Raw genomic sequence first — 27,156 nt, forward strand, 5'->3', positions numbered from 1 at the left:
CAATGTAAAGTATAAAATAATCAAGGCCCCTCCACCTTGGGCCCTAGTAACTCAGTCCCACTCACTCCCCCCTCTCTTGTGACACCCATAGATATTGCTCACATCATAAAGCAGTTCTCAAACTATTTTAATATTAGGCTATCAATCAAGGACCCCACACGATCACACGTTGTGAGTCTATTTTTGGTCCAACGTATAAAATAGGCCAGGGTATGATTGTAGGCTATAATCTAAGTCTACAAAGTAACTTGGTAATGTGGAGTAAAAACATTTTAGGCTATGATAGCCTAAATATTTCCAGTTTTCTGTTATTTTACGTCTAACATTATGTAGACGTAAAATAACAGAAAATTGGAAATAGCTAGGCTCTTGTGGAAACCTCTAAACAGCTTTTTGGAAGAGATTGCCTGATTGAAGACTTTAAGTGGTTTGCATATAGGAAAAGGTACAGGACAGTACAGTTACTGCACTGGTAGTCGGTCAACTAAACAGATACGCACCACAATAAAGACTTTAGACTTGTTTAAATTGGGGTCCCTTTTTACAACTCAAAAGCCCCTTTTCGACTGCAGCTTTAGCACCACACCACACCATACTACACCAGGGGCCATTTGCGGCCCGCGAGACGATATTTTGTGGCCCCCACCTTAATATGAAAGTTTAATGTTAGTGCGGCCCGCAAGTTTTATATGAACCTCAAAACAGTTAATAATACAGTACAGTTAACAGTACCGTACATGTTCCTTAAGTTAAACACACCTTTTTAACTTTGTTGTTCATCTTATGTGTTAAAAAATAAAAAAGACATTTGAGAAGACTGATGGGGAGATAGATACAGTAGTTGTTAGACTGGTATGAAACTACAGTGTTATAATCAGGGGCATAGTTCCGCCGATTTAAATGACTCCAATACGGAACTAAAACCTCCTATGATTGGCCGATAGTTGCGCTGTTTCCCCCCCCCCCGGCCGATCGCAAAAAGAATTGTTCTCCATTGGACCCCATTCATTTTCCCCTTTCGTTTTCTAACCTTAATTAACATTTTCATAAATACTTTATGGTTCCTATCGCTAGTTAAAAATTGCCTTTCAATCACGATTATATGCGTTTTGTGAAAATAAGGTCCCATTTATGTTCAAATTGATGATAAAGTTGCAGGGGGCGTGGCCAACTAAACTAATACCAGCCGGCTGTGTTCTCCTTCGTGTGCTGTATTTCGGGAGGCTCCGACCACATTCTCCCACTCCCATGTATCTCTGCGGTTGCACGTGACCTTTGGCAGCCAATAGCATCCTCTGGTGCCTTTACAATCTATGATGGCAGCGCCAAGGAGCCATATTGTGTCATTTGCGCTGCATAGAAACCAATGGCTTCGCTTTGTCCATATCTTTTATACAGTCTATGGTTATAATCAAACAAATTAGTGCACATGCACTAATTTGTTTTATCAGTGCATGTGCATGTGCACGCGCACATGCACGCGCTGCGCACGCGTGCATGTGCATGTGCGCTGAGGCTGCGGCCCAGCCTCAGCCAGACTCTGCCTCCAGCGGCCCCAAGGTAAATTGAGTTTGAGACCCCTGCTATAAAGTATTAATGTATTACTATGATAATTATAATAAATATATATAAATATATGTATTATTTCTATAAAGTAGGCTATTAATGTATTACTATGATAATTATAATAGTGGTTATAACAAAATAGAATCTATTATCATGTATTACAACTATATCCTGGTGGTCTAAATGAAAATGAGTGAGTGATCAGTCATTATGAAGTGTTTAGCCCTGTTTGGCCTAGCTCAGACCTACTCTAGATTGGATACTTTTATCAAGTTTAGTACCACATTCACACCACTCTACCCAGGTCCTTGTAGTGGTTATTTTTGGCAAAGAGCTTTGTGTAGAGGGGGAAAAGAGCAGACTAAGTACTGAGTGAAAGGTCAACTTTATTAATATTGACGGTTCAAGTGGTTAAATATCTGAAAACAAAATTTACATGAATCCAAAATACACTGATGATTGTGCTGTCAAACTAGACCCTGGAAACTACCGCCCCGTTTCCATTCTTAGCTCCATATCCAAAGTCATGGAGAAAATAGTCTACGAACAGATTGCAAGATATCTCGATGAGAATAATCTGATTTACGAGTTCCAATCTGGATTCAGAAAATCCCATTCCACTGACACATGCCTTCTCTATTTGACTGACCAAATCAAACGCGAAGCGGATCAGGGCAAATATAGTGGCATGGTCATGATGGACCTCCAGAAGGCATTTGACACCGTGGATCATGCTATTCTGATTGAGAAACTAAAAGCCATTGGTCTTGACAGCGCAGCAGTGAGCTGGATGCAATCTTACCTGGTGGGGAGGGAACAGGTGGTGGAGATTAACGGAACCCTGTCCCCCCCCCTCCCAGTAAGCTGTGGTGTTCCTCAAGGTAGCATACTGGGACCTCTGTTGTTCCTAATATACGTGAACGACATGGCATCTGCTTGCGACTGCAACCTGTTCCTGTTCGCGGATGACTCGGCTCTCCTAGTCTCGGGCAAGGACCACTTGCAGGTTGAAAAGACACTTAACTCTGAACTGAGTAAGATCTGCACATGGCTTAACGACAACAAATTATCAATTCACCTGGGAAAAACCGAGTCCATCCTCTTTGGATCAAATCATAACCTCAAAAAGGTAGATGACTTCACAATCAAAGTGGGTGACAAGGTCATAACACGAAAAAACGAAATCTCTTACTTAGGATGTATCCTTGAAGCTAATCTTTCCAGCGAAAAGATGACTTCAAAAGTAATACAAAAAATCAACCAACGAACTCGTTTCCTACAGAGGATCGCCCCAATGGTCAACTTCAACACACTGAAGACCATAGCTGGTGCAATAATCCAGCCCCTCTTTGACTACGGAGTCCACGTATGGTATCGTGACGCCCCACAAGCCCTTAAAACTAAACTCCAAACAGCCCAAAATAAACTAATTAGGGTCCTGCTTAACCTTCCCTATCAGACTCACCTCACCGCTACTCACCAGTTAAGAGTGGGGTGGCTCAGAGTAGATGACAGAGTACAGCAACTTGCAATGGGCCTGGTGTACAAGATACACTACACCACTATGATACCCAAGTACCTGTCAAAATACTTTATAAACGTTAAGGATGTCCATAATTACAACACCAGAGGCAGTGCCACAGATCACGTTCAACCCAGAGTCAACTCAAAGAAAGGGTCGAACTCGTTCTTCTGCTATACCACAAAAATGTGGAATGCCTTACCGAAGGCCATAAAGGAGTCACTAGCATCCTTTAAAATTGCCCTGAAAAACCACTTACAGGCAGCAGCCGTTCGCAACTGGTAAAAAACCTAGCCCAACCCTACCCTCCCTGCCCCTTCCTTGTATATACTTGTATACTTGTATATTCCTTGTACATACTTACTGTCTGTTTAGATTTACTGTATATTCCTTGTATATACTTACTGTTTGTTTAGATTTACTGTTTTCTTTTCTTTTTTTTCCCCTTTTTCTTTACATATCTACTGCATAGTACTGTGTTCTATTTGTCTGTCATTCAATGTTATATGAGATACTTAAATGGTTTCCTGTTGAAATAAGCTTAGTCTTTTCATGGATCTCCTTTTAGTAGACCTTGTACCAGTGAACTGTACCGTCATGAATCTGTACATTTTCCTATGCAAACTTCTAATAAAGCCTTCAATCAATCAATCAATCAATGAAACTATATGGAATCTATGAAAGGTTGTGGGGGTCCCTGCTTCATCTCTCTCTGAACTAAGGGGTCCTTGGCCTGAAAACGTTGAAGACCCCTGTACTGTGCTAAGCCCTGCGGGGGGGAAGAGGCTCGTCGTTGGAATGAGACCCGACGTACGCTGCTGACGTAACAACGTACGCAACATACGTTAGACGTAACGTGACGTGACGTAGCGGACTGTTTATGTCGACCACCAACCAAGGCAAAAAGCACAAGGCACATTCTCTGGTCAAAACTGCCTTTTTAGCTCGTTTTAACAAAGAAAGAAGGGCGAAAAAAACAAGCTAATGACCTGTAGCTAACGTTGACATAGTTTTGAGTCGTCATGGTGGGGTCCAACCAGTAGAACTGTGGCAGGGGAGGAGAGAGTGAGAGAGAGGAGACTGGTGCTGAAGATAGGAGGTAAACATTGTGAACATTATGTACATGCCGAGCATGTGTGTGTGTGTCAGTGTCACTGAACACCTCGTTTTATGTGCATGGCTGCATGCAGTTCCATTTAAACCTGTGTGTGTGTGTGTTAGCCTAGCCTATAGCCATGCAGCTAGTCTGGCTGTAGCAGTTACATAAAACATAATTAACACACCACAATATAGCTAACTACTGTCTGTCTGTCTGTCTGTCTGTCTGTCTGTCTGTCTGTCTGTCTGTCTGTGAGAGACACACACACACACACACACACACACACACACACACACACACACACACACACACACACACACACACACACACACACACACACACACACCACCAACAACAACAACAACAACAACAACAACAACAACAATTTAGACCTCATGATTTGATCTGATATGGTCATTTGGTCCATCATTCATTCATACATATTCATACATACAGTATTATGTAAATACAGTAGGCTATCTATCTATCTATCTATCTATCTAGATTCTAGAGAGATAACTGTGAAACTCTGACCATAATAGATGTACATGTACATATTTAGCTGGGGAGCCCCCTCAAGGACCCCCGGGGGTACCCAGACACCTCATTAAGAACCACTAGTGTAATCCACATACACCGTGTTACTTTAACTCAGAAAATGTACATTTATATGCTCTCTGGGTTAGGATAGGCCAATTGTTACATGACATTTACAAAAATGATTCATTCATTAGGCTACATAATCGCCCAATCACAATTATTTGAGATCATCCCAAAACGTTTTCTGCATAACCATCATAATCATTTCAGTGTTTAAAATGTTCTGTATTTGCAAACATTTTCAAAAAAATAGTGGAGACAGCTGAAGCTCAGGTTTTGAGCTTGTAGATCGGCCAATTCCACTATCAGTATTTTTTCTATGCATAAAATATTTAAATATGTATGTTATTCTGTGCACCTTTGTTTATGAAGCCTAAAAGCCGAACAGAAATGTCATTTTTGTTTTTAATGTTCCAATGTTAAACCACAAAAACACAATTATAAGAGTGACAATCATTAAGCAAAACGTCATAATTGTGACAGCCCTTTGTGTATTGTTATGGGACATTTGAGTGTTCTCAGTACAGGTTTACTTTATCTCAGCTGTAGTCAAAGTTATTGTGAATTCTATTGCTCTTGAACTTTGCCCTGAAGAAGACCAGTGTGCAGTACCTTCTGTTATTTTTATTTTATTTATTTTATTTTTTCAGTTTGATGATAGATTTCAGTTTAGCTTTACCCGTGCATGAATAGTTTTTGTTTCACTTTTAATTTTACATGTATAATGATGATGATGATGATGATGATGATAATAATATCTGATTGATTGATCGAAGACTTTCAACAGTACAGTTCACTGATACAAGGTCAACTAAAAGGATTAACACCAAGAAAGCTTTTGGGCTTGTTTCAATTGGGATCCTTTTTTAACTCATATCCACCTCTTTCCGCTGGAATTTACTGGAGATTTTTTTGCACTACACTTCCGGTTAACAGCAGACATACAAGCTCGCGTCGCAGATGCAACCGTTGTGAGCTTGTAGATCACACTCGGCTGCAACGCCGGAAGCTCCATGCAACTTCTGCGCAATGCACGATGGGATGTTGGAAAGTTGTGGATACAATTTCAAATGTATCCACGAGTTTCCTACGCCCCATAGTGCATTGCGCAAACGTTTGCATCGATCCTCCGGCGCCGATTTACAAGCTCTCAACGGGTTGCATCTGCGACGCGACGTGAGCTTGTATGTCTGCTGTTAAACCCGGAAGTTTGGTCCGGATAGTCTCCAGTAAACTCCCGCGGAAACTTGTGCATATAGCGCCAAAGTACCACAGACGCTTTACATGGAGGGCATGAGAAAACAAAAATGAAAAAAACGTTATTAGGGGGAAAAAAATAAGAAGACTATCCACAAACTTTCCAACGTCCCATCGTGCATTGCGCAGAAGGAGTGCGGCAGTTCCGGTGCCACAGCTCACAGCGGTTGTATCTGCGAGACTGCGACGCGACGTGAGCTTGTCTGCTGTTCATCGGAAGTGTCCCACAAATAATTCTCAGGGTTTCCTGCAGCACTTTATAGGCCAGGGGGGGCCCCTGGCCTAAAATCTGTCCCCCCTGGCCAAGAGACAAGAGTCAACCTCTCCTTTTATGTTGAGGGCAAAAATAAGAATTAGTCTAAAATAAGGGAATTAATTTAGTTGTGTTTTCCGTCATCATGGGCACATTTATGTGTTTTTTATAGGGCAAAATTAAGAATTAATATTACAAATTAAGTGAATTAATTACTTTAATTAATTAATTAATTATCAAAAGATTTCGCCGTGCGTGCGCCATGAGATCCCCCCTGGTCAAGACTTTTTCCTGCAGGAAACCCTGATTCTACAGTAAATTCTCAGGGAAACAGGTGGATAATTTATAGAAGCTGAAAGAGGAAAAATGAAAGAATGCATGACACAGACACACACACACACACAAAGACGGGCATTGGGCACAAAATACAAAATATACTTGGTCTAATACTGACCAGGATACTGTCACCAAGATACTATCCTGGTGACAGTATCCTGGTAAGTATTTCACATAGTATTTTTAATTTGTTTTTCAAATACCTTTTTTTATCTATTTATTATTATATAATTATATATATATATTTTTTTTAAATGCATTTCTCTTTTGGGTTTTAGTTAGTTTTGCATTGTCCCTTTTTTCCTCTTTTTTTGTGCAACTTAAAGTTTCAGTTAACACAATCTTTTCCCCTTTTAGTTTTTGTCTTAAGTTTTATTCGACTTATTATAATCCTGGTTTCCCATTTGTTTATTTCCTCACCTCTGAACCAGATTCTAGGAGTGTCGAGACTGTGGCCTCAGTGGGCGCCATGGCTCCCAAAGACATCATGACCAACTCTCACGCCAAGTCCATCCTGAACGCCATGAACGCGCTGCGTAAGAGCAACACGCTGTGTGACATCACACTGCGGGTGGAGAGCGCCGACTTCCCCGCCCACCGCATCGTCCTGGCCGCCTGCAGTGACTACTTCTGTGCCATGTTCACTAGTGAGGTAAGAACCATGTTCACTAGTGAGGTAAGGGCCATGTTCACTAGTGAGGTAAGGGCCATGTTCACTAGTGAGGTAAGAACCATGTTCACTAGTGAGGTAAGGGCCATGTTCACTAGTGAGATAAGGGCCATTTTCACTAGTGAGGTAAGAACCATGTTCACTAGTGAGGTAAGGGCCATGTTCACTAGTGAGATAAGGGCCATTTTCACTAGTGAGGTAAGAACCATGTTCACTAGTGAGGTAAGGGCCATGTTCACTAGTGAGGTAAGAACCATGTTCACTAGTGAGGTAAGACCCATGTTCACTAGTGAGGTAAGACCCATGTTCACTAGTGAGGTAAGAACCATGTTCACTAGTGAGGTAAGAACCATGTTCACTAGTGAGGTAAGGGCCATGTTCACTAGTGAGGTAAGAACCATGTTCACTAGTGAGGTAAGAACCATGTTCACTAGTGAGGTAAGAACCATGTTCACTAGTGAGGTAAGACCCATGTTCACTAGTGAGGTAAGAACCATGTTCACTAGTGAGGTAAGAACCATGTTCACTAGTGAGGTAAGGGCCATGTTCACTAGTGAGGTAAGAACCATGTTCACTAGTGAGGTAAGAACCACATGTTCACTAGTGAGGTAAGAACCACATGTTCACTAGTGAGGTAAGAACCATGTTCACTAGTGAGGTAAGAACCACATGTTCACTAGTGAGGTAAGAACCATGTTCACTAGTGAGGTAAGAACCAAACTGGGATTTAACTCTTTTACTGCTTCGAACGTTAACGCTCATCCCAATTCTGAACGCAGCGCAAAGCCAATACGAACGCTCGTTCTTTTACCTTGTTTGAGCACTGTAAGCTGATCAGGGGTCGAGTAGGTGTGTACAGTAAGAACAGCTCCCGTAACGCTGCTCTCAAATTTCCACCACACGTAAACATCAATGGAGTCCCAAATCACTTCCTGGCTGTATTCTGTGGACCTGATCTAGAAAACGATTTCTACGCTCTGAACGACAGAAAGTGAGGAGTGCCTTTTCACATTCATTCCTTGCATAAGGCTTCCCCCTGCCGTCAGTTTGGCTACAGTACAAATATATGTGTCCATTGAAAACAATTATGTTTGGAAATAATCCATAGACCATTTTCTATAACATCGCAAGGGTAAGGTACTTTTTGATGGCACCAGCACAAATAAATAAATAATAAATATGGCATTAGAACTGTTAACATATACAAAAATCATAACAATTATGCACTTGGTTAGTAGTTTTAGATTTCTGGCATAGTGTTAGGTATGGGTATAAGGGTTTCCAAAACCATCGCAAACAATTTGGGCTCGCCCCCCTAGTGGTCTGTCCTAGTGGCAATGTTTCCAATATTAGAAACTCCAAATAATTGATAAAAGAGATTTTTCAATGGATTATTTTACTATTGGGTATGCTAAATATGTACATATATATTCCCTCCCAGTTCAAAGGCATTTGAGGGTAAATTTGGGAGGGTAAAACACAGACAATGATTTACTTTAGTTTGTGTGCAACTTTGATATGTGAAGTTGCCAGTTCTCTCACACTCACTCATTTCTTTTCTTTTTTTTATTTATTTTTCTTATTTGTTTTTGGTTTATAGTTACTTATCGGGCCTGGCCCGGGGCTAAAGTAATGGTCCCGGTTTCGGCCTTGGTTTCCAGGGCCGTTGAGAACTCTACGGCTACCAAACAAGCCTTCTTATTAACGGTTCAATTACAGACATCATCAAACCGTGGCTGCCAATTCCCACCTGATGTTGTGTGGGAGTTCTGACTGCTCGAGACCAACTGTCCTAAGACACTGTGTGTGTGTGTGTGTGTGTGTGTGTGTGTGTGTGTGTGTGTGTGTGTGTGTGTGTGTGTGTGTGTGTGTGTGTGTGTGTGTGTGTGTGTGTGTGTGTGTGCGTGCGTGTGCGTGTGTGCAGCTGTCAGAGAAGGGGAAGTCGTTCGTGGACATCCAGGGTCTGACCGCCTCCACCATGGAGATCCTCCTGGACTTCGTCTACACCGAGACCGTCCTGGTGACTGTGGAGAATGTCCAGGAGCTGCTGCCTGCAGCCTGCCTGCTGCAACTCAAAGGTACGCTGTTTGTCTGTGTGTGCGTGCGTGCGTGGGTGCGTGTGCTTTTTCACCATGGAGACCTGAGTCCGGACTGGGACCCAAATGTATTTGGAATCAATGGGGGGTAAATTTACTATAATGATTTTTTTTGTCTTAGGAATGTGACAAATATACAAAGAAATATTCCATGGCTTGAGTAATAAATAGAAAAGAAGTCATTTTGGGGGTGAACTACTCCTTTAACCCATTTAGGCCTAGAATTATTTAATGCTTTGAAAAATAGCAGATATACAAGCACTGAGTGCCTCGCTTGTAGATCTGCTATTTGTTTTTAATCATGATTTTTAATATGTCTTTTTAAAAGCGAACATTTGCAACTCAAATATTTGCTTCTGGGTGGTCCCTGGAACAACATGTTTTGAGATGGGGGGTCCGCGGCCAAATACATGTAATTTTGAGGGTCCTTGACATGAAAACATTTGAGAACCACCAATTTAGAAGAGGGATTTTGAAAACATTTATAGAATCGGGTAAAAAATATTCAAAGACTTGCACAAATGTTAGCAGACAAAAATAGCAGATCTACAAGCTCGCAGCGCGGCACTCGGTGCAACATGTGCATACTTTTTGTTTGTGTTTTGCAGGCGTGAAGCGAGCGTGCTGTGACTTCCTGGACGGCCAGCTGGACCCCACCAACTGCCTGGGCATCCGGGACTTCGCCGACACGCACAACTGCCTGGACCTGATGGGCGCGGCCGAGCTCTTCTCCCAGAAGCACTTCCCCGAGGTGGTCCAGCACGAGGAGTTCATGCTGCTCAGCCAGAGCGAGGTGGAGAAGCTCATCAAGTGTGACGAGATACAGGTATATAGGTACACATTCCATTGACGATGGGCTATGTATGCACAGCAGCCCTTTTGGAGAGAAGTTGGGTTTCTTCTCTTCACTTCCTTCACAGGTGTTACCAATAATACTATTGAAGGCTCTGTTCCACTCTCTATAACATTGGTTCTCAACCTTTTCAGGCCGCAACCCCCCAAATAATCATATTTTAACTGGGGACCCCCCACCCTGACGAGCACTAAGAGTTGAGGCATTACATTTGATATAACACGGTCCTATTGTGAAAATAGCCGATCTACATGCAGCATGTAGATCGAATATTTTCAAAATTTCTGCCTCTAATGTTTGAAAATTTGGCCAATGTTTAATCTGTCATTTTAGAGGAATTAAAAAGTCCTTAAATTGTCACTCTATACCCTTAAACTTTATGTCGGTTTGTTTTCTGTTGAGTGAGAAAACAGTGTTTCACATTTAGTTAATCATCTGGGGACCCCCCTAAATAATTTGGGGACCCCCTGGGGGTGGTCAGGTTGAGAACCACTGCTCTAGAATACCCACGGCTAATCTCGTCACTAAAGGTGACTGGGCCTTTGCGGTAGTCAACTCTTTGGAATGCTCTACCGCTGACGAGAGAAAATGCTGAGTCGGTTGATGGTTTTAAGAACTTGTTAAAAACCCACTTGTTTCATCAGCATTTTGTTTTATGAAGTTTTTATTATTTTATTTTTACCTGACCATCTTGTGCAGGTCATTGTTTGTTTTATTCTTGTTGTGTTATTATATGTGCCTTATTGTTTAACTTATATTATTATTTTGAAATATATTTTGAAAGGTGCTTCATAAATAAAATGTACTTACTTACTTACTTACTCTGGTCACACAGAGTCAGGGTGCTGATATTGTGCATATTGGCTCACCGGAAACACTCTGCTACACCACTCAAAGTGTGGTCCAGGGACCCTCATTGAGGAGCTCCAAATGACCCCTTGAAAGGTGTGTAACTCGGAGGGTGTACAAATGGAACCACTTTTACACTCTCTGAGTTATGGGGGTCGTTCAAATAAATGGTTTGGATAACCACTGTGCTACATGAAATGGAACAGAGCCTTATTAGTTCCAGGCCAGGGTAGCAATGTCGATGTGTGTCCCTGAGCAAGACTCTTAACACCTAATTGCTCACACGCTCCTTGTGGGCAGCAAATCAGCTGGGTTGGGCTGAACATACTTAATTTCCCCCTCGGGACGAAGTAGGTATCTATTATTATTATTATTATTATTATTATTTGTGTCATTGGTAACGCCTTTGAAGGAAGTGAGAAGAGACCCAACTTCTCTCCGAAATGGCTGCTGTGCATTCTAGCCTATTGTCTTTCTCCGGGACACTTTTGACACATTGACCTTCTGTTTCCGAGGCGACCTCTCAGTGCAAAAGACACCTGACTCACGCACACAGCATAATATCTTCACCTGAGTTGAATTACAATGTTTAGCTTTGACAGCCTCTTTCTCTGCTGTTGCTAGAGAATGCTAAAAGCACAGGTACCAACCTGCTGGAACCAGCGTTGCCAGAGTTTGCGAGAGGAACAAGCTAGGCTATAGTTCAAGGTTCAAGGTTGTACTTTATCGTTACATCTTGTGTACAGGTACAAAAGAGTCAAACCTATTTTGGTTTGGCTTCCTTGCCACATGAGCACTATTATCTGAAATTAGAAATCAAATTTTGCCTCTTTCTTATATTCTTGATGGGTCTGTCACGATACGCCTAATCCACAATTCAATTCAACTTTCGATTCTTAAGGTCACGATTCGATTCGATTTTCCTATTATTTGAATAGACTAATAACATGGGAATGAGAATAACAAAGTTTGAGGGTGCGACGCCCCCTCACCTCATGCCACCGGGTCTGAAGTGTTGCCTGAGAGGGATACGGCACTTGTGACTCGGAAAGCCAAAATATTTCCATACTTTTGACCTGTATGAAGCGGGAGGCCGTTTTCCAATTCTTCTGTGGGGTTATCAATCATCATCGCACGCTGACTGCAGCAGTGGCCGTAGTGAAGTACGTACGTAACGCTCTCTCTCTCTCTCTCTCTCTCTCTCTCTCTCTCTCTCTCTCTCTCTCTCTGCGAGTCTCCGCTGTTTGCGGTCTGTATGTGGTCAGTCAGTGTGTGTATCTGTTGCCTCTCTTTTTTTCTCTCCTCCGTCAGAAGCACGCTTGCACACCCGCATGCAAAAGTTTAACTCATTTGATGCCCACGACGTGCCAACATTAAATCTTGAATAATCCAAACAAGCCCCCCCCCCCCAAAAAAAAAGAAAACCGCTACTGATATCTACAGAAAAACCCCAAGTCGCTTATAATAAGCACATATGGCAACACTGACTGTAACCTCAGTTATACAATGTCTTATGTGTGAATTTGTCTGAGTGTGAAATTGCAGAGAAGCGAACACTGAATTAAGTGAGTCTTCTTTTTTTCTGCGCTTGGAAATTCCTGTCTGTAAAAAGCGCACGCCTGGGCTTTGTGAAAACACAGGTTATTATCATCACCCCCGCCGTGATTTATAGACCCAACCAATTCCCTCAAAAGGATCCGCTCTTCTTCCTGCTGTTTGAGCACTTAGGAGAATTAAAACGAGACGGTACACGTTTATTGAGAGGCAGACACCGTTTCCCCCCTGTTACACCCTCTCTTATTACTAAGGATTTGTTGTAACTGACGGTGATTTATAGCGTGTCTTGTTTTTAGTTTGGTCGCAGGCCAACTTCCTGGTGTGACATGGATAACACCAGCAAAAGGTGTTTCTACAACTTTTTTGTGCCACGGACCCCCAAATTGATATGTACAGGGTCCCCACAGTCGTGGAAGTCCAATCCTGGAATATTATGGAAGTTATCACGGCAGGGATCCTGGAATTGTTCAAGGATCCTGGAATAATATTTGGCTATGCATTGTTTTTGCCTATAGATAAAAAAGCAATCCACAGCATAGGTGGTGTAGCAAAACATGGCACAAAATATGGAATGGAATTATAGAAGATTATATATTCTATGCTTTATTTTTGCTACACTGCCTGTCTTTGAGAGTTGCACATACTAGACGGGTAAGAGGCGTGTTAAATAGGCCTAGAAATTGGGTTAAATATTCTGGAAAGGTTTTGAAATTTTAAAAACATATAGCACATGTACGTGTGTGTGTGTGGGGGGGGGTTAACCATATTCTATGCTCTGGCTATTCAAAAATAAAGCCATAATATTCTCTTCTGGGGGTCCCTGGCACATGACATTTTCAGATAGGGGCACTCAGCCAAATACATATCAACGTAGGGTTCCTTGACATGAAACCCTAACCCATGAAACAACTTGTGCGAAATTCCTAAATTGTACGTTGTCGTGAAAATGCTGATCTGGCACATCCGCACCGCTGCAGCGAAAACATACAAAAAGGTATAATACAGGGATTGCCCGGGGAAGTTCACAAAGTGAGCCGTTCTGCACATAAATGTTCTGTAACAGCGCCCAGGGTGGCGGGTCATTAGGGTGAGGTGAGGTGGTGATGGAGTGGGTGCGTGTGTCATATACCCTCTATTGAGATTGCCAGTGCGTGCAGAACAGCTTTATTGTTCAGTTCTGTGCAGCCTGGGTGTGAGAGAGAGGAGACCAATTATCCTGGCAGCAGTGTTGGTTATGCGCTGTCAGTCAGAAAAGTTTGAATCTCCATATTCAAACTTTTTTTTTTAAATTTAATTTTAGTAAATTGATGCCCTATTTCTTACACTTTGCCACACTCCCTCTGCCAACCTGGGGAGACAACGGACTGACCTCATGCTTCCTTCTATGCATGAGTAGTCCAAGCCGCTGCTTATCACCTGACGGGGGATTTTCCCCGGGTAGGACATGGCGCGTGGAAGGAACACGTTATTCCAACCAGTTCCTTTCCCCTCCATCAGGCGCCCCGGCTAGCCAGGGGGAGACGGTATAGAGACTTTGTTTTAAAATAGCAGTGTGGACAGTCTAACAGTGTGGACAGTCAGTGAGTCAGTCCTTGTATGGACCGTCATTTAAGACAAAAAAGGGATTTGCCTGCAATCTGAACAAAGCTTTATAAAAAACATTGTTACCTGGTTTAGAGCGGCCTGGAGCAAAGCATGCTTACCTGTGGATGTGTGTGTTTGAACTACAGACATATTGCATAAACAATAAAAGTGCATTCAATAGATCAGCATTTTTTTCCCCCCTTTTTCTTGTCCATTGTCCAACTGTCCGAAAGGGGTTAGGGAGAAGCACAAGGCTTGTCGGGCCCCACCCCTGTAAAGTTAGATGTACCATGACATCTGTAGATCTGCTGTTTTTGCTGTTTTTGAATTTGAATCCTGAAAAGTAACAGTTCTGGACCACCCCACAGAGACGACATTAACCTTATCATACAAACTCTTCTTTCAGGTGGATTCAGAAGAGCCTGTGTTTGAGGCCGTGCTGAACTGGGTCAAACACAACCGGAAGGAGAGAGAAATGTGTCTCTCCGACCTGCTGGCGTTTGTCCGCATGCCTTTACTGACCCCCCGCTACATCACAGACGTCATCGACTCCGAGGTGAGTGTTTAATTTCGTCAACTAAAACCAGCCCTTCAACATTGTTAAATGGTTCAAATAGCTGATCTACAAGCTCACAACGTGTCGATGTAAACACATGTAGTGTCGGCTATTTGAAGTATTTTAAATGTTTAAAGTAGTAAAAAAGACAAAGAAGTTTTGGGATAAGGGGTAAGGCACTGACTAAAATAGGGCCATAAAAGCCCAAACTTTTGATTAAAAAACTATGATGGAAAATGTTCGTCTACTACCTTTTTTCACAGACAAAAACTAAATAACAAACTAAATAAAAACTAAGCTATGATGACTAGAACTATGGCTAAATATACTCACAATTTTGTCAAAAAGAATAGACTAAAATGTTAGGGAGGGACTAGTGGAGAAGAGATTCAGTAGAACTAAGACAAGTTATGCTGTTATGTTATGCTTGGTTGCGTGCAGGTGAGAAAATAGCTGAGAAAAAATATTCTGTGATTACTTGAAAGTGAAAGTTAAAAATGAAAGATAGCTGGTAGTGGTTTGTAGTTTGGTTAAAAATCTTGATAGTGAATGAGTCAAGTTCTGTAAATGGTTTACTGAATGTGGTCCCTATGAAGCATTTTCTTTTTTTTTTAATGTATTTTTCCCATGTAGCGTGTTTTTCATCTTGATATAATTATTATTCCAGCCACTAATACGGTGCAGTCTTCCATGTCGAGACCTTGTCGATGAAGCCAAGAAGTTCCACCTGCGTCCGGAGCTGAGGAGTGAGATGCAGGGGCCACGCACACAGGCCAGACTAGGTACTGTTACTGTCCTTAATGCAGGGGCCACGCACACAGGCCAGACTAGGTACTGTTACTGTCTTAATGCAGGGGCCACGCACACAGGCCAGACTAGGTACTGTTACTGTCCTTAATGCAGGGGCCACGCACACAGGCCAGACTAGGTACTGTTACTGTTTTAATGCAGGGGCCACGCACACAGGCCAGACTAGGTACTGTTACTGTCTTAATGCAGGGGCCACGCACACAGGCCAGACTAGGTACTGTTACTGTCTTAATGCAGGGGCCACGCACACAGGCCAGACTAGGTACTGTTACTGTCTTAATGCAGGGGCCACGCACACAGGCTAGACTAGGTACTGTTACTGTCTTAATGCAGGGGCCACGCACACAGGCCAGACTAGGTACTGTTACTGTCTTAATGCAGGGGCCACGCACACAGGCTAGACTAGGTACTGTTACTGTCTTAATGCAGGGGCCACGCACACAGGCCAGACTAGGTACTGTTACTGTCCTTAATGCAGGGGCCACGCACACAGGCCAGACTAGGTACTGTTACTGTCTTAATGCAGGGGCCACGCACACAGGCTAGACTAGGTACTGTTACTGTCTTAATGCAGGGGCCACGCACACAGGCCAGACTAGGTACTGTTACTGTCTTAATGCAGGGGCCACGCACACAGGCCAGACTAGGTACTGTTACTGTCTTAATGCAGGGGCCACGCACACAGGCCAGACTAGGTACTGTTACTGTCTTAATGCAGGGGCCACGCACACAGGCCAGACTAGGTACTGTTACTGTCTTAATGCAGGGGCCACACACACAGGCCAGACTAGGTACTGTTACTGTCTTAATGCAGGGCCACACACACAGGCCAGACTAGGTACTGTTACTGTCTTAATGCAGGGGCCACGCACACAGGCCAGACTAGGTACTGTTACTGTCTTAATGCAGGGGCCACGCACACAGGCCAGACTAGGTACTGTTACTGTCCTTAATGCAGGGGCCACGCACACAGGCCAGACTAGGTACTGTTACTGTCCTTAATGCAGGGGCCACGCACACAGGCCAGACTAGGTACTGTTACTGTCTTAATGCAGGGGCCACACACACAGGCCAGACTAGGTACTGTTACTGTCCTTAATGCAGGGGCCACGCACACAGGCCAGACTAGGTACTGTTACTGTCTTAATGCAGGGCCACACACACAGGCCAGACTAGGTACTGTTACTGTCTTAATGCAGGGGCCACGCACACAGGCCAGACTAGGTACTGTTACTGTCTTAATGCAGGGGCCACGCACACAGGCCAGACTAGGTACTGTTACTGTCTTAATGCAGGGGCCACGCACACAGGCCAGACTAGGTACTGTTACTGTCCTTAATGCAGGGGCCACGCACACAGGCCAGACTAGGTACTGTTACTGTCTTAATGCAGGGGCCACGCACACAGGCCAGACTAGGTACTGTTACTGTCCTTAATGCAGGGGCCACGCACACAGGCCAGACTAGGTACTGTTACTGTCTTAATGCAGGGGCCACGCACACAGGCCAGACTAGGTACTGTTACTGTCTTAATGCAGGGGCCACGCACACAGGCCAGACTAGGTACTGTTACTGTCCTTAATGCAGGGGCCACGCACACAGGCCAGACTAGGTACTGTTACTGTCTTAATGCTGGGGCCACGCACACAGGCCAGACTAGGTACTGTTACTGTCTTAATGCAGGGGCCACGCACACAGGCCAGACTAGGTACTGTTACTGTCTTAATGCAGGGGCCACGCACACAGGCCAGACTAGGTACTGTTACTGTCTTAATGCAGGGGCCACGCACACAGGCCAGACTAGGTACTGTTACTGTCTTAATGCAGGGGCCACGCACACAGGCCAGGCTAGGTACTGTTACTGTCTTAATGCAGGGGCCACGCACACAGGCCAGACTAGGTACTGTTACTGTCTTAATGCAGGGGCCACGCACACAGGCCAGGCTAGGTACTGTTACTGTCTTAATGCAGGGGCCACGCACACAGGCCAGACTAGGTACTGTTACTGTCTTAATGCAGGGGCCACGCACACAGGCCAGACTAGGTAATGTTACTGTCTTAATGCAGGGGCCACACACACACTTGCCAGACTACTGGGGGCCACACACACAGGCCAGACTAGGTACTGTTACTGTCTTAATGCAGGGGCCACGCACACAGGCCAGACTAGGTACTGTTACTGTCTTAATGCAGGGGCCACGCACACAGGCCACGCACACAGGCCAGACTAGGTACTGTCTTAATGCAGGGGCCACGCACACAGGCCAGACTAGGTACTGTCTTAATGCAGGGGCCACGCACACAGGCCAGACTAGGTACTGTTACTGTCTTAATGCAGGGGCCACGCACACAGGCCAGACTAGGTACTGTTACTGTCTTAATGCAGGGGCCACGCACACAGGCCAGGCTAGGTACTGTTACTGTCTTAATGTAGGGGCCACACACACAGGCCAGACTAGGTACTGTTACTGTCCTTAATGCAGGGGCCACGCACACAGGCCAGGCTAGGTACTGTTACTGTCTTAATGCAGGGGCCACACACACAGGCCAGACTAGGTACTGTTACTGTCTTAATGCAGGGGCCACGCACACAGGCCAGACTAGGTACTGTTACTGTCCTTAATGCAGGGGCCACGCACACAGGCCAGACTAGGTACTGTTACTGTCCTTAATGCAGGGGCCACGCACACAGGCCAGACTAGGTACTGTTACTGTCCTTAATGCAGGGGCCACGCACACAGGCCAGACTACTGTTACTGTCCTTAATGCAGGGGCCACGCACACAGGCCAGACTAGGTACTGTTACTGTCTTAATGCAGGGGCCACACACACAGACCAGACTAGGTACTGTTACTGTCCTTAATGCAGGGGCCACGCACACAGGCCAGACTACTGTTACTGTCCTTAATGCAGGGGCCACGCACACAGGCCAGACTAGGTACTGTTACTGTCTTAATGCAGGGGCCACGCACACAGGCCAGACTAGGTACTGTTACTGTCTTAGGGGGTCTTTATACCAGGACGATTGGAAACGCTGCCGGTCTCGTTTTGGATTTATTACCCAAAAAACGTCGCGTTTACACCTTGTTGTTGGTTCGTTTTTCTGTGTTTATACTACAAGTTGACAACGCATGAATTCAAGCAAAATGTGTCATGTTCCCAGCCTACATAGGCCTATACTGTGTATTTACCCTTCAACTATAAAATATAGGCCTAGTTTGGAAGCAACATGCGTGCCTTAAGAGGAGGCTAGACGCACTGGAGAGAAAAAGCGACATGATTTCTTTGACTGGAGGAGAGGGAGCGAGGATATGGAGGAAGTTTTTGTGATGGTCTCTGACTGACTGGACAGTTATGTTTATTCTGTCTGTCTGTCTGTCTGTCTGTCTGTCTGTCTGTCTGTCTGTCTGTCTGTCTGTCTGTCTGTCTGTCAGCAAGACTCAGCATATTACAATAACTCACTCATTACCTGAAGTCCGCTGCGTCTGTGATGTGGCGCGGTGCATGAAGAATTAATCCAGTATTTTTTGGTGAGAAGTTGAAAAAGGGGGACGCAAAATAGTCATTAATCATAGCTTTGCTTAGAATGGAATACCATAGCCTAATGGTTTAATTTAACTTTGCGGAGAGGAGAGCTGTTGCAACTCCGACAGGCCAGCTAGGGTACCAGCCCAGGTGCGACGACTTGTGCGTAATTAGACATTTTTAAAAGGCTTTCATATAGACTACTCCTGACATTTTTCAAATGAGGTTTGTGCTAATAGATCACTGGGCTATTTTCTGGGTTTTAATTAGGCCTACAACAACACAAATAATAATAATACATTTTCGGTTAGTCTGACAGACTGACACTTATATGCAGCAGGGGAAGGGGAGCAGAGGAGGGGGTGCTATGACATCATCGCACTCTCCCTCACGGCCGAATTCCGATATTACACCGTTGCGAAACTGATGCGAAACCGCAGAAATGCACTTTCAGAGCCGAATTCGGAAAAGTATCGGTTAGGGTCATGAAACCGCGTCTCCGTGTGTCAAAATGGCCGAATCAATAGTAAAAACTATCGTCTACAAAAAAATCGACCTCATGTAATGACCCCCTTAATGCAGGGGCCACGCACACAGGCCAGACTAGGTACTGTTACTGTCCTTTATTTATAATATAATTATTTACCTCTATCAGAGGTTATCAATCTTTTTTGGCTCAGGTCTCCCCTGTAAATAACCTTTTCAATCCACGGTACCCCTGAATTACATTAATACTGTCTAGACAGTGGTTCCCCAAAAGTTTTAGCCTGAGACCCAAAATTGAAAATAGACTAAAATAGTATTTTTGTTCCTTTGCTTTGATAAATGCTATATAATATATATAAGGACCCTCTCTAAAATGTGATGATTCATCTCAGGGGGTTTCATCCTTCCAATAACGGTACTATATATAAATAGTCTATTGTTGTTGTTGTTGTTGTTGTTGTTGTTATTATTATTAGAACATAAGAACATATTTGTTATCCATATTTTTCCAGGTGCCAAAGAAGTTCTGTTGGTGATCGGGGGGTTCGGCAGCCAACAGTCCCCCATAGACATAGTTGAGAAATACGATCCTAAAACCCAAGAATGGAGCTTCCTGCCTGTAAGTATAAAATATACTGTATGGCCTTGGAGTCAGGCTGAAACCTTGTAAATCCATGTTTCAACTTTCAACTCCCCCCCCCCCCCCCCCCCCTTTTTTGTATACCCTACTTCTACGCTGCAAGCTTGTAGATCTGCTAATTTTGAAGAAAAAAAACATGAAAATGTCTGCAAATCTTTGAATATATATTTTTTACATGATTTATACATGATATTTTGAGATGGGAGTCGGTGGCCAAATACATATAATTCTAGGAGTCCTTGACATGGAAAAGGTTTGAGAACCATTGATTTAGAAGACATTTATAGAATCGGGTCAATAGTATTCAAAAACTTGCACAAATGTTCACGATTTTTCAAAAATAGCAGATCTACAAGCTCGAGTGCCGCGCTGTGAGCTTGTTTATCTGCTATTTTTAATAGTTAAACATAAGATAATGGTTAAAGTAATAATGTGTAATGGGTTAATATAAATACAAATATTAACAAAAATAAGAAAAAAGCTTGTTGCTGGCATCGTTGACTGTCTGACCCCTCTACCCCGGCCCCCGGGGTCTTCTCTTCTCTCAGAACATCGCGAGGAAGAGACGTTACGTGGCCACCGTGTCGCTCCACGACCGCGTCTACGTGATCGGAGGATACGACGGGCGCTCGCGCCTCAGCTCCGTGGAGTGCCTGGACTACACGGCGGACGAGGACGGCGTCTGGTACACCGTGGCCACCATGAACGTCCGGCGCGGCCTGGCCGGAGCCACCACACTGGGAGGTGAGATGAGACACTGGGATGGGAGACAGCACTCACATGTTTTAGATCAGGGGTCTTCAACGTTTTCAGGCCAAGGACCTCTTGGTTGAGAGAGAGATGAAGCAGGGACCCCCACAACCTGTTCGGAGATTCCATATAGTTCAATCGTTGGACAGCACTATCATCAGTGTATTTTGGATTCATGTCAATGTGGGTTTTCAGATATTTAACCTTTTGAACCGTCAATACTTAATAAACATGACCTTTCACTGTACTTCTGCTCTTTTTCCCCTCCAAAGCTCTTTGCCGAAAATAGACGATCTCCGAATATGGACACTAGGGTTCAAGTGGTTAACTCATTGAATGCCATTTCAAGATGGCCCCCAAGTACCAGACTGCCACTATCCTAGATTTCTAGTGCACGGATCAATTTTTAGTGCACGGATCGTGCACGCCCATGCACCATATATGCATCATATGTGTAGTACTTTTTAACAGCTTTCAAACAAAAAAATCCGCTTGGAAATCCGTTCAGGCATTCATGAGATAGAAGCCTTCAAAGTCAGACAAAACAAACACTGCCACCTTCCAAATTTCTAGTGCACGGATCAATTTTTAGTGCACGGATCGTGCACGCCCATGCCTAGATCATGCACCATATGTGTAGTACTTTTTAACAGCTTTCAAACAAAAAAATCCGCTTGGAAATCCGTTCAGGCATTCATGAGATACAAGCCTTCAAAGTCAGACAAAACAGCCATTTTTTACATTTTGAAAGATGTGTTTGTTATGGGGCTAAACATGCAATTTCGCAATTGCGATCATGCCTAATACATTTGAGGCATTTTTAGAAATTTTTTTATAAAAAAAAATTTTGAAAAAAAAAAAAAAAAAAAAAAAAATTTTTTTTTTTTCAAAATGGCTTCCAACTCGGGAAACTCGGGCTGTGGCAGCCTGGGAGTACTGTAATAACTCGTGAAACTCGTGCCTTGGCAGTCAATGAGTTAATATAAAAAAGGGGGAAAAAAGTTTCTATCACACAAAGATTTGGAGGACCCCCTGTAGTAACTCTGAGGAACCCCTAGGGGTCCCGGACCCCCTGTTGAAGAACTCTGTTTTAGATCAACAATTTTCACAATTCACAATCTGTGGAGCCGAGTCAAACTAAATGTAATGCCTCAACTCAATTCCAAGTGCTTGTCAGGGTAGAGGTTCCCCAGTTCAAATATGATTATTTTAAGGGGGGGTCCCCAGTTCAAATATGATTATTTTGGGGGTTCCCACTGGAGTATGTTCCCACTCAATATGTTCCCACTCAATATGTTTTTAGAGCTGGTTTTGTCCCCTCTGGGCTTGGTTCTCTCTCCAGACATGATCTACGTGGCGGGAGGCTTCGACGGCAGCCGCCGCCACACCAGCATGGAGCGATACGACCCCAACATCGACCAGTGGAGCATGCTGGGAGATATGCAGACCGCCAGGGAGGGGGCGGGGCTGGTGGTGGCCATCGGACTCATCTACTGTTTAGGTACTGTCTGTCTGTCTGTCTGTCTGTCTGTCCGTCTGTATGGGTACTGGGGCTGGTAGTGGCCAGTCTGGGGCTGGTAGTGGCCAGTCTGGGGCTGGTAGTGACCGTCTGTCTGTCTGTCTGTCTGTCTGTCTGTCTGTATGTATGTATGTATGTATGTATGGGTACTGGGGCTGGTAGTGGCCTGCGGACTCATTATGTAGGGCATAGCAGTGGCGGCCATTTTTAAGAAATCGAAAGCCCATTCATTTTCCCTATAGAGATTTCAGAAAATATTGCTATAAATAATCCTTTGCCTGGAACCAAGCCATCCAGGCTTCTGATGATTCATGACCATGAAACATTTGATTCTGTGGGAAATAATAATAATGAATTGAAAACCGCAAAACAATTGGTATTTATTAATTATAGTATTGTATAATTATTATTTTTTTTCACAGAACCTGCAATGTTGCAGGTCCTATGCAGTATGAATGGTGAAGATCGCCACCACTAAAGATTTGGCACACGTTCACACATCAAAATATTTTTGATATCTCAACGGGACTTAATACATTATACTGCCTAGGTACAGTAGATACGCGTATGAAGCTGACATGTGCTTTTTAAATAGTGGATTTAATTCTTTAATTATTCACAGGTGGCTACGATGGCTTAAACATCCTGAACTCAGTGGAACGGTATGACCCTCACACAGGACACTGGACCAGTGTCACTCCTATGGCCACCAAGAGATCAGGTAGGTTTACCCAACCAAACAATCCATTCAATAGGCTCTATGCACCACAGCCATATTGTAAAGACATTGGGCCCTTCCCTCACAGGTGTTACCAATGATACTGATTAAGGATTTTTATTTCGTTTTCGTCAGTGGAAAAAAAGGTAGTCGAACCGGCATTTTTTCATCACAATTTAAAGGCCAGTCCATACTCTCTCTGAAACCAAACTTTTTCGTCAGAGAGTTCGGACTTTCCGACGTGCAGCTTTCCGAACTCTTAATTCGGGGTAAGGCTTTTCAGAAGTTGGCAATGGATGTAATTCTGTAGTTGCACCGGTCCTTTCCGACGAAAAGTTTTATTTTGGAGAGAGTATTTAGGCCTAGAATTGTTTTATACTTTAACTATTGAAAAACAGCAGAATACAAGATCGCAGCGCGGCACTCAAGCTTGTAGATCTGCTATTTTTGAAAAAGTTTTTCTTTTTAAAAGCGAACATTTGTAACTCAAATATTTGTTCTGAGTAGTCCCTGGAACAAGATATTTGGAGATGGGGGTCCGTGGCCTAATACATGTAATTTTGGGGGTCCTTCACATGAAAAAGTTTGAGAACTACTGAAATGAAGACATTTTAAAAAATAGCGGCTCTACAAGAGTGCCGCGCTGCAAGCTTGTATACCTGCTATTTTTTTTATAGTTGAAGCATAAAATAAGGGTTAAAGTGGTTCAAATCTAAAGTGACACGGATTTGCGTTCAGGCCTAAATGGGGAGACTACAGTATTAAGGCCTTTAGTCGACGAAATCAACACTGTGGTGTTTTTTGCGCTTTGATCCGATTTCCGACCGGCCGGTGTGTTGCAGGTGCGGGCGTGGCCCTGCTCAACGACCACATCTACGTGGTGGGGGGCTTTGACGGGACGTCCCACCTGGACTCGGTGGAGGTGTACAACATCCGGACGGACTACTGGACCACCGTGGCCAGCATGACCACGCCCCGCTGCTACGTGGGGGCCACCGTGCTGCGAGGACGCCTCTACGCCATTGCCGGGTAAGAACTGGAGATGGACCCATAGCAGTTTTTATTTTATTTTCCACTTGCCGATATCGTTTCCGATCTGATTCTGGTTTGTAATTGAACCCATTAAGACCTGGAATAGTTTTATACTTTAGCTATTGAAAAATAGCAGATATACAAGCTCACGGCACTGCGCGGCACTCAGTGCTGCGCAGGGTTTCCTGAGTTTTTATAGTACTAAATTCCCTGCCAAACCCAAAATCAAATATCTAAATACTGAATCGAGCAACTCAAAAACTGTCCCCGGGTGGTCCTAAAAGTGTGAGTAGAAAATAAAACGACCAAAAGTCTTTTTTGAAAGTGAAATATCCCTTTTAAGGTGCCGGCTACACAGAGCTGGATATTTCTGAAGCTAGACATTTCTTTGGGGCTTGCAGCCATACGAAGCTGGATATTTCGGCCTCGAAACTGGATATTTTTTAAACCGGATAAATAAGTGAAGACATTGAAAAATATCCGATTCACTGGATCCATGTAGGCATGGAACCCAGATATCTCTGAAGACTTTACTGTGTGTGTGCTTGTCCCCCTAGTGGAGGTCTGGGGACTCAGATTATTTTAGACCTAGATATCTTTGTCCTGTGGACCTAGATATCTTTCTATGTGGATATATGAAAAACCGGGATATATGAAAAATCCAGCTCCATCTGGCCTAGGCCTAAGACTGAGAAAGTGACGTTGTTTCTCTGCTCTGTTCCCGCAGGTACGACGGGAACTCTCTGCTCAGCAGCATCGAGTGCTACGACCCCGTCATCGACAGCTGGGAGGTGGTGACGTCCATGGCCACGCAACGCTGCGACGCCGGCGTCTGCGTCCTACGAGAAAAGTGATAATCTTTGCCAACGATATCTTTGCCAACGACAAAGTTATTGTTTTTTTTAAAGAAGTTCAGTTTTGGCAAAGGAGGAGTTGTTGTTGTTGGTTCAAGGCAGCTAGACGTTGTTTTCGACGTGCCACAAAAAGAACACAAAAAACAGAGCCACAGACCGACCCGGACGTTGTTGTTGCTCGGTGATCAGTATGCAAAACGAAGCTGAGTGGTGGAGCTTCTCTCTCACCTTGGACAGTGAAGCCTTTTCGTACAAAGATGAGCTAAAAAGGAAACATCAACCACTGCATGAACTCTCTATGGTGGCACCTGTTCGTACTTGTTCTGTCTAAAACTATACTCTTTCGCACGAAAGGGCGGGGAGGGTGTAAGTGATGTTATGTTTTTGTTAAAATAAGCGTTAAGTAGCTCCGTATCCAGATAGTACTCGTTGCTATAGTGTGTTTGTTCGGTTACGGGGGGTCTCCCCATCTCTTTGGTAAACAGAAAATACATTTTCAGGTCGGGGTATCGATATTATTAACATATTGGAGAGATGTTGGGTCGCTTCTCACTTCCGTCAAAGGTGTTACCAATGACACCAATGAAGGCTCTGGTCCATTTCAGGTTGCACACCTTTTATTTCAAGGACCCCCATAACTCAACTCAACTGTACAATTGGAACCAAATGGACCCTATTTGTACACTCTCAGAGTTACACACCTTTTTAAGGGGTCATGTTGAACCATGAGGGTCCCTGGACCACACTTTGAGACCCACCGGTGTAGCAGAATGTTTCCAATGAGCCGACATACACAATATCAGCACCCTGACTCTGTTTGACCAGAATGGAGCAGAGCAGAAAAGATTAGAACCCTATGAAATTTAACAGGGTTCTTTCTCTCTTGATTGGAGGAAATTGGTGACCCACCCGAGAATGTATTTTCTGTTTATTAAAGAGCTGGAGTGACAGAGAGAACCCCTGTTACTGAACAAACACTCTATAGCAATATTTACTATCACAATATAGAACTTTTAACAAACCGTTTAACAAACAAAAACATTTTTTGTTCCAAAAAAACACAAAAATATCACTTGCGGCGCCTTTGAAGGTGAGCGACGATACCATCGCACTGCAGACTATGAGTTTAGCTCCACTCATCACCTGTGAGATTAAGATTTCATTTCTGTCCTAAAAGTGCAATATATTCTATTTTATAATCGTTTGGAAAACAAACGGAGAGAAAAAAAAAAAAGACGGAGCAACCAGACACTCCCACTTTGCTGCTACATGCCTTATACGAATGAATCCCTCGAACCGCCATCCACCAGAGCAGGGGTCTTCAACAGGGGGTCCTCAGTGTTACTACTATCTTTGTGTGATAAGAACCCTATTCCGAGGGGAACCATTAGCCAAAATATAGCCCGGCTATATTCAGAGGTTTGGGGTAGGGCAAAAAAGGAGCGAAACAAGTGCAAGTTTCCCAAGTATTAGTCAGCGTTGACAAAGCTGACGAAGACCAACAAGGTCAAAACGCGTACGTTGCTCCTGTCCATGAGGTAAATAAAATCATGCAGGAGATTCCTTGAGGGCTGTCATCTTCTTCCCTGTCTCATGTTATTTGGAGCCGTGCACCAAAAAGACTTTATCTAATTAGGAGTGTTGCGGGCTTTCTGCTCTGTTGCAGATATCTTTCTCTATTAAGTGGTTAACTGCCTGAAAGTACACATGAACACTAATCCAGTGGTGGAAAGAGTACTCACGTTTTTTACTTACTGTAAGTCTACGTATCAATACTGAGACTGTAGAAATACTTTGTTGCAAGTAAACAAAATGTACTTAAAAGTACCACAAGTAAAAGTACTCATCGTTATTATGCAGAATGTCCCATTTCAAGTTTTCAAACGTATGCAAATATTTTGAAAATAGACGATCTACGAGTTGACAATGCGTCGCATTGTGACCTTGTAGGTCGGCTATTTTCAAATGGCCGAAATGTTCATAGGGTTGAAGTGGATTAATGTATGTTTTGTAATAATAATCAAA

General features: G+C 43.7%; 1 protein-coding gene across 1 annotated transcript; it reads left to right on the forward strand.

Moving 5' to 3' along the window:
* The first annotated feature begins 4,046 nt into the window (after nt 1-4,046).
* On the forward strand, nt 4,047-25,761 carry klhl12 (kelch-like family member 12). The gene is made up of 12 exons (XM_080733252.1): nt 4,047-4,187; nt 7,065-7,285; nt 9,228-9,381; nt 10,008-10,225; nt 14,649-14,798; nt 15,466-15,580; nt 20,131-20,237; nt 20,807-21,002; nt 22,351-22,509; nt 23,150-23,248; nt 24,088-24,274; nt 25,005-25,761. Exons 2-12 carry the CDS (start codon nt 7,103-7,105, stop codon nt 25,129-25,131), a joined length of 1,695 nt encoding a protein of 564 aa, XP_080589378.1. The 5' UTR covers nt 4,047-4,187; nt 7,065-7,102; the 3' UTR covers nt 25,132-25,761.
* Nucleotides 25,762-27,156: the final 1,395 nt, after the last annotated feature.

This window comes from Nannobrachium achirus (genome assembly GCF_963921795.1).
Source record: "Nannobrachium achirus genome assembly, chromosome: 9".
Classification (NCBI taxonomy): Eukaryota; Metazoa; Chordata; class Actinopteri; order Myctophiformes; family Myctophidae; genus Nannobrachium; species Nannobrachium achirus.